The 14,942-nt window shown below is 45.7% G+C and overlaps 1 protein-coding gene across 1 annotated transcript in view; it reads left to right on the top strand.

Annotated features, from left to right (window-relative positions):
* The first annotated feature begins 1,047 nt into the window (after positions 1 to 1,047).
* The window catches only part of NID2 (nidogen 2), a 78,194-nt gene continuing 64,299 nt past the window's right edge, over positions 1,048 to 14,942 (top strand). Inside the window, exons 1-3 of the mRNA XM_060004560.1 lie at positions 1,048 to 1,369; positions 2,037 to 2,345; positions 11,715 to 11,947. Of these exons, the coding sequence (XP_059860543.1) occupies positions 1,139 to 1,369; positions 2,037 to 2,345; positions 11,715 to 11,947 (773 nt within the window). The 5' untranslated portion in view covers positions 1,048 to 1,138. The remainder of the gene's footprint in view (positions 1,370 to 2,036; positions 2,346 to 11,714; positions 11,948 to 14,942) is intronic.

Consider the following 14,942-nt stretch of genomic DNA (forward strand, 5'->3'; position numbering starts at 1 on the left):
GTAAAATTGGTAATAAAATCTCGTCGGGCTCCTGGAGCTTCGCAGCGGGGATGTTTATGGTAGATGGGGTTCCCGAACACCCTCGCAGCTGGTTTGGAGGTTGTGCGATTTCCAGTCCCGTGGAGAGCTCGGGTTACCACCTCCGTGGACGCTGTCAAGGGCAGCTTCCGTGCCCGCGGGGAGCGGGCGAGAGACCCGGGGTCCCTCCACCGTGGCGCCTGACCCGTTTCTGCTTGGTGTCCAAACCGGATGCCTCATTCCATGCCCCAAACAGAGCTGATCACACACTGTCGCGTTTCAAGGCCTTCCCGGGTGCGGTTTTCCCCGGGGAAGGTAAACAACGCTCTTGACCCGAACTGGCAGGCATTTCGGCCCGGTGGCCCAGTCCTCCCGTGCGGTCCAGCTCTCCCGGGAGGCGGCCTTCGGGAGGGGGACGGAATTTAGGAGTCAGCCCCCCGGCTTCATACAAAGGCGCGCTTCTCCTCAGCGTCTCTGGGTGGAGCGATGAGGCCGAGGAAGCTGTGGCTACGACACAGCAAAAGTGCCTTTTGCTTCTCGGCCCGAGAGCCAGACCTCGAGGGCGAGGGGCGCCCGGCACCCCAGGGCAGGGCACCATCCTCGCCTTGCCAGCCTGGCGGGGCACTTCGCGCCAGCCAGCAGCTGCACAAGCTGCCGCGAGGTCCCCCTTGGCGCTGAGGTCATCTCCTGCAGCGCTGCTGCCTTCGGACCGTGCGGGCCATTTGGTCCCGGAGGCAGGCGTCGCCGGCACCCCTGGGCAGCCCCGAGAGGAGGGTGAGGGTGACCCCGCGAGCTCTCGGGGAGCGGAGGCGGAGGAGAAGTGGTTCCGACCACCCCTGGCCGGGATGTTTCACCCCGCCAGCGCCGCCGGTCCGGTGACCACTGCCTTAGAAAACTTAAACGAGAACCAGATGTGGTGGCCGCTGTCGAACTTTCTCAGAACTGGCGATTGGTCCCGGGGCCAGGGCCGCAGCCAATCATCGCTCTGGGAGGGCCCGGAGTCCCGCCCCGCCCGGGACCCCGCCGGGATCCAGGTTGGAGGCCAGCGCGGCGGGGCTAGTGGGCTGGCTGGCGGGGCAGGGACGCGCTCTGCCGCGGGACAGCCCAGGGCCGAGAGAGCATGCGGGGGGACCGGGCGGACGGGCGGCCCGCGCTGCCGCCGCCGCCGCCGATGCTGCTGCTGCTGCTGCTGCTGCTGTCCCGGGCCGCGGCGCTGCACCCGGGCGAGCTATTCCCCTACGGGCAGTCGCGAGGGGACCAGCTCCTGCAGGAAGGCGACGACGAAAGCTCGGCTGCCGTGAAGCTGGCGCTTCCCCTGCGCTTCTATGAAGCCCAATTCAGCGAACTCTACGTAAGTTTAGCTTCTTCCTGGTGCGGGATTCTGCAGATTTCTTGCAGCTTCTGAACAGGCGTCAGTGTAGTGCGGCTCTCAGCGAACCCCTGCCTTCCGAAGGGAGGAAATAGTCCGCACAGTCGGCTGTCCCCGAGCGCCCTCGGGGTGGGACCTGGCTTTGCAGCGATGCTGTTGCCGGACCACTGCTTTTCCCTGCTTCAGGGGGGCGGGGGGAGGGGGTAAGAATTGTTCGCAGCCGCATAAGAGTCCCAGGCAGAAAAGAAGGTGGGATTGCTAAGCCGGCCAGTGGGGTTTCCAGTTAGGACAGCGAGGAGGCTGTGCACTTCTATAGAGCTGGGTGTTCCCTCCTCCGACCCGTAGCTTTTTTCCAGGGTTGTGCGGGAGATGAGAAGATAACGTGAACGAGTTTTAGGGCTCCTGGACCTATTGCACCGCGCTTGTGGGGTAGGGGTGACGGGTGGGACGCCGGTTGAAGTTGCGCTGGTCGCCCTGAACCAGGAGTCGGGCTCCCAGCCGATGGGGAAGGGGAAACTTCATGCCCGGGGCGGTTCCCTTCCCTCTTTACGGAGCCAGGGTGGGCGCTCGCGTCCGGACCTGTGGTGGCCCTCCTTGGGCTTCCTGCAACGTACGCGACCCTCACACTTTTGTCCTGCTCGTCCCCCAGGTGGTCACCAACGGCATCATCTCCACCCAGGACTTCCCCAGGGAGACCCAGTATGTGGACGATGATTTCCCCACAGACTTCCCGGCCATCGCCCCTTTCCTGGCCGACATCGACACGAGTCACGGCAGGGGCCGGGTCCTTTACCGCGAGGACACCTCCCCGGCGGTGCTGGGCCTGGCCGCCCGCTACGTGCGTGCAGGCTTCCCGCGCTCCGGCGCGCACTTCGCCCCCACCCACGCCTTCCTGGCTACCTGGGAGCAGGTGGGCGCCTACGAGGAGGCCACGCGCTGGGCCCCGCCCTCGGGAGAGGTAAGCGACCAGGGATGCTTGCTTGGCCTCTGTGCCAACCGAGGAAATGGGCTTGGCTTCTGGGCTGGAACCCAGGGACTGGCTTGAAATTTTTCCGGAGTCTGCTCTCCCGCTAAATCTGATGTATAGTTTGGCGGCACCAGGGCTGAAGTGGCTCGGAAGTGAAGAAGGCTGTTTTCTCCAAGCTTTCTCTGAGGGTCTGAGAGGTCACTCTTGCAAGGAGAACTGCTTAAGGGATGTGAGTGCCCCAGTGCAGATGCAGAAGGGGTTTATGGTTTGATTGTTTTAGAATCATCTCGTATATACAAGAATTATTTCTAATTATATGTTCAGTGAAGGAAAAACATCAGGAAATGCTGGCAATTTTTAAAAGAACAACCATTCATTTTCCTGCCACTCAAAGACAACCACTGTTAAACAGTTTCGTGTGCATCTGCCAGGGCTTTTTCCTATCCATATCTGTATCTATCACTGTCTATTAATGATGAGTTCACATTGCACATACGGCTTTGTAACTTTTTTTCACCAATTAGTAAATTGTGAATATGTTTAGCTGTCAATAAATATACTTCTACAACATCACTGTTAATGTTTGCATATATTCCATCCGGTGGATTTCTCATTGTGCCCAGTGGTCAGCAAGGTTATTTCCAATTTTTCTCATTATAAATTTGTGAAGCACTTTTTCTTTCTTAAGCTAAATCTTTGTACCATGTCACTAGTTGACATTCCAGGAAGCGGAACTGGTGGGCCAGAGTGATGCATTTTTTATAAGGTTTTAATAGCCTTTGCCAAATTGCCCTCCAGGTACCAGTTCACATGCTCTGTACTTTACAGGAGACTGCCCTTGATTCCTTGTATAGTCTCTACCTGAGAAAGTGAAATAGCGTAAGCGCCCAGTCATTAGTCTTGGCAGCAACATTTGCGGTACTCCAAATGGACATCAGGTGGCGCCAGGGTGGCTTGGCAAAAGGGGAGCTGCCTCACTCCTGGGGTAGGTAAGGGCTTCCTCCTATGAAATTAGACCTGAATCTAAAATGTCAACTCTAAAGGCTGAAACTCTTTGAGTTTATCTCTATTTTAACTCATCAAAATGATTCTTAGCTATAGAAAGATGACACATATCCTCCGTAGGTTCAGGGAGATTAACTAGCTTGCCCAGTCTCAGTGAGTGATTCAAGATGGTGGCCATTCTTATTCTGTGCTCCCTGAGTAAGAGGAATATTTCCTAAAGGCTTTACTAAGCAAAGAAGATCTAGAAATAAAAATGATTTGAATTGATTTTTGCCATTCATTTTATTTTGGATCAGGCAACATCTAGTTTTGTTTATTGCATAATCTTTTAATGCATAGGTTTGACATTTCAGTTATTCAATTCAACAGAGTACATTCAGTTCAAATAAATAGACTGAGCACCTTCTTTTTTTTTAAAAAAATTAAATTTTATATTGGAGTATAGCCGATTAACAATGTTGTGATAGCTTCAGGTGCACAGCAAAGCAACTCAGCCATACATATAGATGTGTCCATTCTCCCCCAAACTCTCCTCCCATCCAGACTGCCACATAACATTGAGCAGAGTTCCCTGTGCTGTACAGTAGGTCCTTGTTGGTTATCCATTTTAAATATAGCAGTGTGTACATGTCAGACTCAGACTCCCTAATTATCCCTTCCACCCTGGTAACCATAAGCTTGTTCTCTAAGTCATTTATACAATGGAATATTACTCAGCCACTAAAAAGAATGAAATAATGCCATTTGCGGCAACATGGATGGACCTAGAGATTGTCATACTGAGTGAAGTAAGTCAGAAAGAGAAAGAGAAATATCGTATGCTATCGCTTATATGTGGAATCTAAAAAAAAATGATACAAATGAACTTATTTATAAAACAGGAACAGACACAGACTTTGAGCACCTTCTTTGTTCAGGGCATTGGTCTAGGTGGAGGGTTGGAGAAATGAATAAGGTATGTTGCATTCATTAATTCACTTTTGTCCATAAGTTTAAAAAGCATTTAAAGTTTAACATACCTATAATACAAAGTTTAGAAGATAACGTTTATAATTTTACTAACCAGAGGTCACCACTGCTAGTATTTTATTGTGTTTTCTTCCAGTCTTCTTTTCTAAACATATATCTTATATGTGACATATTCATATATGTATGTGTATATAAGTAATTTATATTTAAACATAGTTGAGATTTATTCATCCAACAAACTTTTTTGCACTTACTGTATGTCAGGGCATGTAGAGACTGTGAAAGGACACATTCTTTACTCCTAAGGATGTCATAGTTTAATAGGGATATTGATTATTATTCAGTATGATAAGTGAAGTAGCATCTTGACTTAAGGAGACTAACTCTATCCCTCCCTTGTTAGGGGACCTGATCTGGGAAAGTTTCAGTGAGCAATTGTCTTTGCATCTGAGTTGACTAGAGTAGAACATTCCCAATAGAAGAGGTAGCATATGACATATCACCCATGGACTATATTGTTTAATGTGTTTGGGGCATTCCATGTGGTATCTTATTACTGAAGAGGAAGGGTGGTGGGACATGAGGCTGGGAAGGCCATGGAGCAGGGGCAGATCATGCTATGCTAGGAGTTTGGACTTGGTTCTTTGGCATTGGGCAGCTTTTGAAGAATTTTAAACAGAAGTTTTTTGTTGTTTTTTTATTTTTTTTATTTTTTGCGGTACGCGGGCCTCTCACTGTTGCGGCCCCTCCCGTTGCGGAGCACAGGCTCCGGACGCGCAGGCTCAGTGGCCATGGCTCATGGGCCCAGCCGCTCCGCAGCATGTGGGATCCTCCCGGACCGGGGCACGAACCCGTGTGCCCTGCATCGGCAGGCGGACTCTCAACCACTGTGCCACCAGGGAAACCCTGTTATTTTATTTTTTAAAGAGAGCTCTTTTTGATTGTATTGAGAAGGTAAGGGTTCAATGGAAAGACTGACTGCTTAGACAATTATTATATATGTTGTTTATTCAGGATATCTTATTAATTCTTATAATAACATTTTATCATGCTGTCTTCCCACAACAATGCTGCATGTTTAAGATAAGTACAGCAAGACTTATTCTTTGCCATTACCTAGTAAGTTAAGGCAATTGTCTAGAATTCTGTACGTAGTGAGGCAAAGGCAGGTTTAGAATACAGATTTCTTGATTCTTAGGTTTCTGTCATTGTTGCTTTTACCCAGACTTTTCATGCAGGACCCATTTCCTTGGCACAAGTGATGTAGGTAGACACAACAATAGTTGTACCTTTTCCAAAGACTTCCAATAAATGAGGTTTTTTTTATTGTCTCAATGTGATCTTTGTACCCTTGAAGAGTCCTTGGAACCATATTTCTTTCAAAGGAAGAATGAATTTGGAATGAAATTTTCCAAGGACACTATCGACTCCTTATTACTTCCAAATTAGTATGCCAGTGCTCTTAAGTGAATTCAGCTGCATCTATCTTATTTTTTCAACAGAGAAAGACAACGTTGAGCTGAGTGAGAGGAATCGGAGAGAGGAGCAGTTGCACAGAATCTCTGGGGTGATGAGGTCACACTAGAGCTTTAGTATTCCAATTTTATCAGGGCTTATTTGAAACTGAAAATTATAATACAGACAAGGTGACTTTAATTACTTTTCTCGGTTTCATCTGCAGCATGGGAATAATGCTTCTGATGTGAAGATAATGACAATAAAAACATTTTGAAAGAAGTGGTTTATGAAAGGTTATCCAGTGACTTTGGAAGCAATGATCCAGCCTCAGTCTTAGTTTCCTAATCTGTAAAATGAAGTAGCAATGCCCACCTTACAGGACTGTTGTGAGAATTCACTAAGGTGACATTTTAAAGTAGCCATTATGGTCCCTTAGACTTAGCAAGTGCATATGCCCAGCCAATCTGTGTTCCCCTACATTGGGTTGATGGGACCAGATTCTGGTTCTTTTATTTCTCTATTTCTCTGTCTTGTAAGGATGCTGTGATGTAAGTCTTCTACTTAAGGACTCTTTAAATACAAGCTTTTCTAAATTGCAACTTCTGTCTAGGCCTTTTTATGGTGGGGGCAGAGTGGGGGAAGATTTGTAGAATCCATCTCTTACTTTTCTAATTAAAATCAATCTTCAGACATTGCCATATGCTGAGTTGGCTTCAGAATTTATTTCATTTAGAAAGGAGATATTCTGTTTGGAGAGAGGATGTTTCTGTAATTACCCACATTGAAGTTTCTTCTGAATACTTTGAAGAGCTCTGTGACATGAGTTCTCGTTTTGATAATTCTTTGGAGATAGATTTTGGCAAGCAATAATCAACTTTGCTTGAAGGACTGTGTGAATTCTACATGGCCTTCTTAAACCTTGGCATACTAACTTCATGTTGCAGAGTTACTGGAAACGAAGATATCAAAGGAATGGCATCTTTACCATTTAAAACTATTTCAGATGTTGCCCTTTCTCGCCGTGGATGTTCGTGGTGGGTGTGACAGGATGTGGTACCTGATATTGCAGGAATGTCAAGGTGTTACTGCATCTAAAAACATATCACCAAATGGTGTTTATCAACTCACTCAATCTGAGACTCCTTGAACTGTCATAGGTACTTCACAGAGCAAAGTCACGATATTGACCTTCAAAGAACTTATGGGCAGGAGACATACTGCCCATATGTTTACTTTAGCTGTGTTTTTTTTTTTTTTCGGGGGTGGGGTAGGTGAGACTGTTGTTTTGTTGTTGTTTGAAGGATGAAGGGGGATAGGGAACTGGGCTACATAGATCTGTGTGGTATGGTACAGGGAATGCATTGTTGACCTGTATTAAGTTGGGCTGAAAGAATGGATATTGAGAATGGGGCAGCAGGACAGATTGTTCTGGCCTAGGATGTGTCCTGGGAGAAGGCCAAGAGAGCTGAGGCTGGAGAAATGGATGAAGGGAGGTGTGGGGCAGTAACATAAGATGAGCAGAAGACTTCCCAATGGAGGTTTCACCATGGGGAGTGAGGCATGCTGACTTGTTTCAAGGAATGATAGTCATTGACAGAGACGGTTGGATCCAGGGAGAAAAGCAGGACATGGTTGTAGCTTTTTGAGCTCTGAAGCTGAGGTCCAGAAGAGGGGAGGTCTACAGTCTACCTGAAAGAGTTTAGCCTCTGTCTGAGATATAGCCATGCAGACATAGAGAACAGAGACATATATGGAAATTGGTTAAAGAAATGCTGACGTTTTGCTAAAGACTAAGTGTCAGGAAGGTTATACTATTAGCGATGTGATAGTACTGAGCACTTATTTTTGAATTTTTTGGCAGGATCTGTAGGATTTAGGGAAGAAAAAAATGAACACGGGAAAATCTTGCATATGACAGTGACCTATAGGTAACGGGAGATGGAGAAATACGCTAAGGAATAGAGATTCCTGTTCACACCGAACACTGGAGGCCAGGAGTCAACGATGCTATGACTGTAGAGAGCATGTGACCCTAGAGAAGACAGGGAAGAGAATTTTGGGACGTGTGTAGGAGACACCCTGCTTCTTAATTTTCATTGTAGTTTTTGTAAACCACTCGAGGCAAACCCCTTTGGGACATGGGTGGCACCGCTGTGATTTTTTGGCCAGATGGCTGAAATCAGTTAAATCAGTTGCAAAAATCAGGAGCTCATTGAGGGGCATGTTTCCTATTTATCAACTCAAGTCAACACTGATTAGCAACGTCCCACACCTGGGAGAGAGAGCCCAGCGCTGCCTGATTTCTGCCGAGGGCTCTGGCTTTTCTCTCTTTCTGATAACAGGATGGCAGATCTTGAAGCTCCGCAGCACTGGCCCTGCTCCTCGTCCCGTGGCGGCCCCTCTCTCCTCCCTGGGATCCTGAGGGCGTTGGGAACTGGTGACCCTTTTGTGGGGTTTGGCAGCCCATCTGAGGCTTTCGCTTCAGGGACAGAGCATGTGGGGTTCTTGCGAAGACTTTTCTCCGGGAATGTGAAGACCTTTCCAGTCTGGAAGCCTGTCAAGTCGTGCTCCTGGGGGAGGAGCCCTGCAGGACATCACGAAGAGGGCTCTTTAGCGATTAGATGTAGAATTTTGTGGAACGGAGAGAACTTTAAAAGTGATCATTTGGTATGCGGGTGGTTTTTAAACAGGCAAACGTTTTTGGCCGGTCTCTGGGATCCTATATTCTATTTAAAATTCTTCTATTTGCCTATTTCGGTGGAGACAAGTAGATTAAATAAATGCTTGCCACCTGTAATAAGTGCTTGTCTCAGGATGGCATATAAAAGACATTGAATACATTTTCATTGAAATGAACTTGCTGACTGGCTGAAAGAATGAATAAAATAAAGTGCTCTATACCCAGACCCCCACAGTAAAAAGCCAGACTCTCCCCTTCACAGCTCTGTTTACTTTTTCCCTCCCCTCCCATCCCCTTCAATTCCTTCACAATCTATGGGACCTCCTTATCTTATAGAATTTCTCTAGACTTAGAACCAGGATTCCTCCTATCTGACGTTTATTGTGGGCAATCAATGCCAGGAACTCCGAAAGCTTTGCTTTTTAAAACAGAATCTGTCTCCTTCCTTAAATACCTTTCTTTCTCTAGTTGAACTTTCTTTGGACTAAAGTAAAACTGAAGTTATTGAATCTCCATTAATCGATGATGTACTGAATAGCATATACTCTGTATAGACATGATACAGGACAGCCTTTGTTTACATTTGGCAGAAGTTATGGCTTCCGAGCTTTGGGAAATTCTAGAAAACATCCCTTGCCTTTTGTTTTTGGAAAAGTCAGGCTTTCCGGATGAAGCAATCAACAACGACAACAGTAACAAATATATGAGCACTGCCCCCTGCCCCCCATCACTAAGTTTCTGAACTTAAAGAAAGAAAGAAAAGCAAAAACCCAAGCCAAGCAAGGTGACCTTTTCTGTGTTGGAGATCTAAAAGAAAGTTTGGATAGTATTTTGGTGTTTTTCTGGAAAAGCATTTTAACACCTGAATTTCTTTGTCTTGTAAGCAAACCCTCAAAACTGTACTTTGAAATTAAACATAGGAAAGAAGAATCAACACTAGGAAAGAGCTTGACCACCGTATGGGGAAGGACCCAGGACAGAACAAAATGCAGACCCACGCCTCTTGTTTGCTGTTTCATTTAGTAAAATGTGATGTGCTTCTCTCTGCCTAATCTTGTCTGTCTAGCAAAATGGGGAAACTGTGCTACTTATCAGTAAATAACGTTTCTAGGAGCCACGTTATTTAGGAAGTGGTGGTATTTATAAATACCTCCCCTGCTGCCTGCTAAATTGTAAAAGGAGTGGGATTTAGTGAGAGAGGTGTTCTCAGAGACCTTAATATAACATCTTTTTTAAGATACTCAAGCACTGTTAACTGATCATTTGGGTGGGCGGAGATAGCTGCATGTAGGTAAAGGCAAAAATGTGTCTTGTTGGGGCTTCCCTGGTGGCGCAGTGGTTGGGGGTCCGCCTGCCGATGCAGGGGACACGGGTTCGTGCCCCGGTCCGGGAAGATCCCACATGCCGCAGAGCGGCTGGGCCCGTGAGCCATGGCCGCTGAGCCTGCATGTCCGGAGCCTGTGCTCCGCAGCGGGAGAGGCCACAACAGTGAGAGGCCCGCGTACCGCAAAAAAAAAAAAAAAAAAAAAAAAAAAATGTGTCTTGTTGAAAATACGAGAGTAAGTTGAACTTTAATGAGTGATTCTATAAGGACCTGGGTGCTGAGTCTGTGGCTAACTCAGGCTCCTGGCCTCTCTTTCTGGTCTGCTTTGGCTTCTGCAGTGTTTATTAATGTTCACAGGCAGCCTCTGCAACGCCTCCCCACCGCAGCCCTTAAGGTGTTGGGCCCACACCCTCCCTTCTGGCCTCCACTACCTCCTCCAGCAGTTCTCCTAGAATCCCAGCCGTGGCTGCTTCCCTGTCCTAAGCTCTGAGACTGTCCTGGGCAGCGGCTGCGTCCTTTGTTCCTTGGCTTCTTTGCACCAAGCATACTGTCGAGTGCTTAATAGGCACCTGGCTGTTTGAAGTAATGTACAAATGAATTAATGAACTGAGTTTACAAACATGGAAGCAGCTAACCAGGCAAAACGAGGTGAGTGCTAACTTGAAACACTAAGATACTGTGGAGGGTCAGGGAACAGCAATAAATCTACAGGGAATTGCAAAACCCCTCAGAGGGGCAGCATTAGAAGGTCAGGAGTGTTTCCAGGCACGGGAAAACGTGAGCAAATGTGCAGAAGCATCAAAGTGCATGGGGCAAATGGGCAATATTAAATAATCGGTGGAGATGCAGGGGATCTGAGCCTGAGAAGAGAGTTTGCAGCTTATAAATCACCTGAGATGGCCGGCCAAGGAGCGGTTGGGACAGCCTGGTGGTGCAGGGCAGGGACCCTGGCCGGCCTGCCACCGCATATTAGTAGCCTGACCTTAGGCAGATCTCTTAGCCCCTATGTCTTTGTTTCCTCATCTGAGACATGAGGGTAGGGTAACTCTGGTGCTGGTGTCAAAAGGTAGATGGGGGCTTCCCTGGTGGTGCAGTGGTTAAGAATCTGCCTACCAATGCAGGGGACATGGGTTCGAGCCCTGGTCCAGGAAGATCCCACATGCCGCAGAGCAACTAAGCCCGTGCACCACAACTACTGAGCCCATGTGCCGCAACTACTGAAGCCCATGTGCCTAGAGCCCATGCTCTGCACTCAACAAGAGACGCCACCGCAATGAGAAGCCCGCACACTACAACAAAGAGTAGCCCCCGCTCGCCGCAACTAGAGAAAGCCTGTGCGCAGCAGCGAAGACCCAACACAGCCAAATATAAATAAATAAAATAAATTTATATATAAAAATAAAAGGTGGATGGGAGAGAATAGAGAGTAAGGCTTTGGGAACAGTAAGGAGGCCTTTTGATCAGCCAGTGCCTCATACCACCCCTGCCCATAATGGGCATTTGATAAATAAGTGAATGAGTGAATGAATGAATGATCCAGATGAGTGCCCAGGGCAGAAAACTAGGGCAGTGGCTGTGGGAATGTACAGGTTAATTTTGCTACTTGCTCTCAGCTCTGAAAGAAGTTTGGATGAAAGAAGTTTGAAACCTTAAAAAATAGTTTTATTTTTTGTAACCAGTGTTTTTTTTTACCTATGCATATTTCAACTATTAATCTAAATTGATAAAAGATGATTATAACAATAATATAGCTGATGTAATTATGTTTATAATTTGGAGAGGAAATTTAAAAGAATATTATGTGTAAAAACAATTTAGAGAAATCCTGAGAAGGGGGACAACCCTTTGCATTTATAATGCTTTGGGGTTTCTTTGTTGTTTTTTGTTTGTTTTATTAAGAATATTTTCTTTTTTTTTTTCACAGCTGAATACTTTTCAAGCAGTTTTGGCATCTGATAAGTCTGACACCTACGCCCTCTTTCTTTATCCTGCCAATGGCCTTCAGTTCTTTGGAACCCGCCCCAAAGAATCTTACAATGTCCAGCTCGAGCTTCCAGCCCGTGTGGGCTTCTGCAGAGGGGAGGTCGGTGACCTGAAGAGAGAGGGACCATATTTCAGCTTGACTAGCACTGAACAGTCTGTGAAAAATCTCTACCAGTAAGTAACATGGGGCTTACGCCCTTTCCTGTTGGAATTTAAAGACCCTTAGGAGCTACCTAAACTTGAGTGGCCCTACTCATTAAATATCATCTCCGTGGTTTCTAAGCAAGGGATCAGATCGAAACCAGGAACTAGGCTAGACCCTGGGAGGAGCACGTTGACCAAAATATAAACAGTCTTTTATTTTTCCTGCCCTATTGGCTATAGATACTGGAAACAGAACTCGTGTGTGTGTGTGTGTGTGTGTGTGTGTGTGTGTGTGTGTGTGTGCACAGCCAGTGAGGCTTGCTATGGAAACCATTGCCCTTGGAACCACATAAAAACACCCAGTAATACAACTGCCCAGGTTGAGGTTTTTCCAGGTTAATCGTTTCACAGCTGGAGACGTTGTGAGTTAGTCTTTTGGACAGATAGGTGTTAAAAGTTAAGAGTAGTGTAATTTGGGGAAAAAAAGGAAAACCAAACAAACAGATTGGTAGATTTTTGGAAGTCTCAGGATTTCTCAGTGGCTTCATTATCTGAAATCGTCCTGAGGGTTTTCCATGCAATGCCTGGGACCAAGCACATTCCTTAGTCCCATCACATAAACTCACTCTGCTCGTCCACATCGTGCCCAGTATCTGGGTTAGCACCTGTTGATATTTAATAATTTCCAGGCTCTAAAAAAAATCTCTGCTTTTATCCCTTCCATGAATACTGGTCTAGAAGGCAGACAGAGAATACTTTGGTTACCTGGCCTGCCTTGACTCCTCTAAGTTTCGTTACATGATTCCTGGGTATTGGAACATCTTACACTTTTGCATGCCATCTGCTTTACTCAGAGACCAGAGAGCGGGCCCTACAACCAAATAGGGTTACTGAGAGCTGACATTTATTGAGAGCTTACTGTATGCCAACATTGTGCTACACACTTTCCAGAAGTTCTCTTAATTAAAACTCAACAAGAATCTCAGAGGGAAAGTTCTTCTCTTTTCTCAATGTGACACATGAGCTTAGGGAAGTTAAATTGCCTATAATCTCAAAGTTATAAAGTGGCAAAGCCAAAATTCAACCACAAGTCTGGAGCTCTGAACTACTTATTTTATGCTGAATCCTGGCCTGCTTTCCCCTTCTCATGACTCATGTCGGACATCTTTTGAGCTCCACCAAGGTTGCCTTTTTAGTCTTGACTCTGGAGAAAACTTAGCTCCTTATTCTCTCTCCCCTGGTTCCACCCTCCTCTTCTACTCTGGAGCCATAGGTTCTCTGCCTCTCAGGCATTATCGAGAGCTCACCATGGGCCAAGAGCTGGAAAGAGAAAGATGTCTAAGACCCAGGCCCTGTACACAAGCAACCTGCACTCTCCTAGAGTAGACAGACAAACAACAGTTCCAGAGCATGGGAGTAAGTGCTAACACCTCCTCAGGGTACAGGAGGCAGTGAGGGCCGAAAAGCCAGAGGGAAAAAGCAGACGTGTTCCCCCACCATAGCCGTAATGGCCTCTAAGAACTCACACAGACACACGCACGCACACACGTACACACATACACCACTTCCATTTACCTCCCTCCATGCCTACCTCATCTTTGTCTTTCATGCTTCATAGAAACCTCTGAGTTGCTTGATTGAAAGTGGAAGATATGGGGCCAAAATGACCGTCAGAGGAATTTTTCTTTAGTAGAATCTGTACTTAGTATAAAAACTAAAATAGGGCTTCCCTGGTGGCACAGTGGTTGAGAGTCCGCCTGCCGATGCAGGGGACACGGGTTTGTGCCCTGGTCCGGGAAGATCCCACATGCCGCGGAGTGGCTGGGCCCGTGAGCCATGGCTGCTGAGCCTGTGCGTCCGGAGACTGTGCTCCGCAACGGGAGAGGCCACAACAATGAGAGGCCCGCGTACCGCTAAAAAAAAACAAACAAACAAACAAAAAAACTAAAATAAAGTACAAACAACGCCGAGAAATGTGAAAAGTAAAAATTACCCATTCTCACTACTTCAAGTGATAACCATAACAGTCATTCCAGAATTTTAGGTTTATGCAAAACCTTTTTCAAAACCAAAATGGTTCTTTTGTTATACATATGGCATCTTCCCACTTGCTGTCTATGGGTGTCTTTCAGTAAGATATCTGTTATATTATTATTTGAACGCTATAAAACATGGCATCATATATAGCCTGTATTATTAAGACAATAACTTATTGATGAACATTTAACTTATTTCTGGTTTTTCCTTTTATAGTTATTGTTTCCGTAAACAAAATAATACACATTGCTCAGATGCTCATTTGTCTTAAACATAAATTCTTGAAAATAGAATTGCTGAGAAAGGATATATGCATTGTAACATTTTAATGTATGCTAACCAACTGCCCTTCAGAAACCCTGCACCAACTTACATTCTCACCAGTAAGGAGGGCTGTGATCAACAGTGTCTGTTTCCTACAAGCTTCTAATCTTTCTAGTATTTGTGAATCTGATAGGTGTAAAATGTTCATATTTTCACTGTAATTTCTTTGATTACTAATAAAACCGAACACCTCTTCATATGGTTAATAGCCATTTCTTTGCTATTTTCTATTGAGGTGTTTACAAAGACCTTTAACAAATAAGAAAAAAACCTAGTAAAGATATTTGCTCTCAAATGCTGTGAATATTTTTATCCAGTTGTTCATCTTTAAAGTTAGTTATGATCTAGAAGGTGTAAGTTTAGGGTTGTCAAAGTTATTGGCCTTTTCCTTTATGATTTCAGGTCTTGGTATTATTCTTAGAAAAGCGTTCTCTACCTCCAAATTATAGAAATGTCCCTCAATTTAATCTTCTATTTTACATTTATTCATTTATTTACTTATTTATCTGGTGTGTGTGTGTGTGTGTGTGTGTGTGTGTGTTTTATTGAAGTATAGTTGATTTACAATGTTGTATTAGTTTCAGGTGTACAGCAAAGTGATTCAGATCTTTTTTTTTCGAATTCTTTGCCATTATAGGGTATTACAAGATACTAAATATAGTTC

This window comes from Delphinus delphis, chromosome 2 (genome assembly GCF_949987515.2).
Source record: "Delphinus delphis chromosome 2, mDelDel1.2, whole genome shotgun sequence".
NCBI lineage: Eukaryota > Metazoa > Chordata > Mammalia > Artiodactyla > Delphinidae > Delphinus > Delphinus delphis.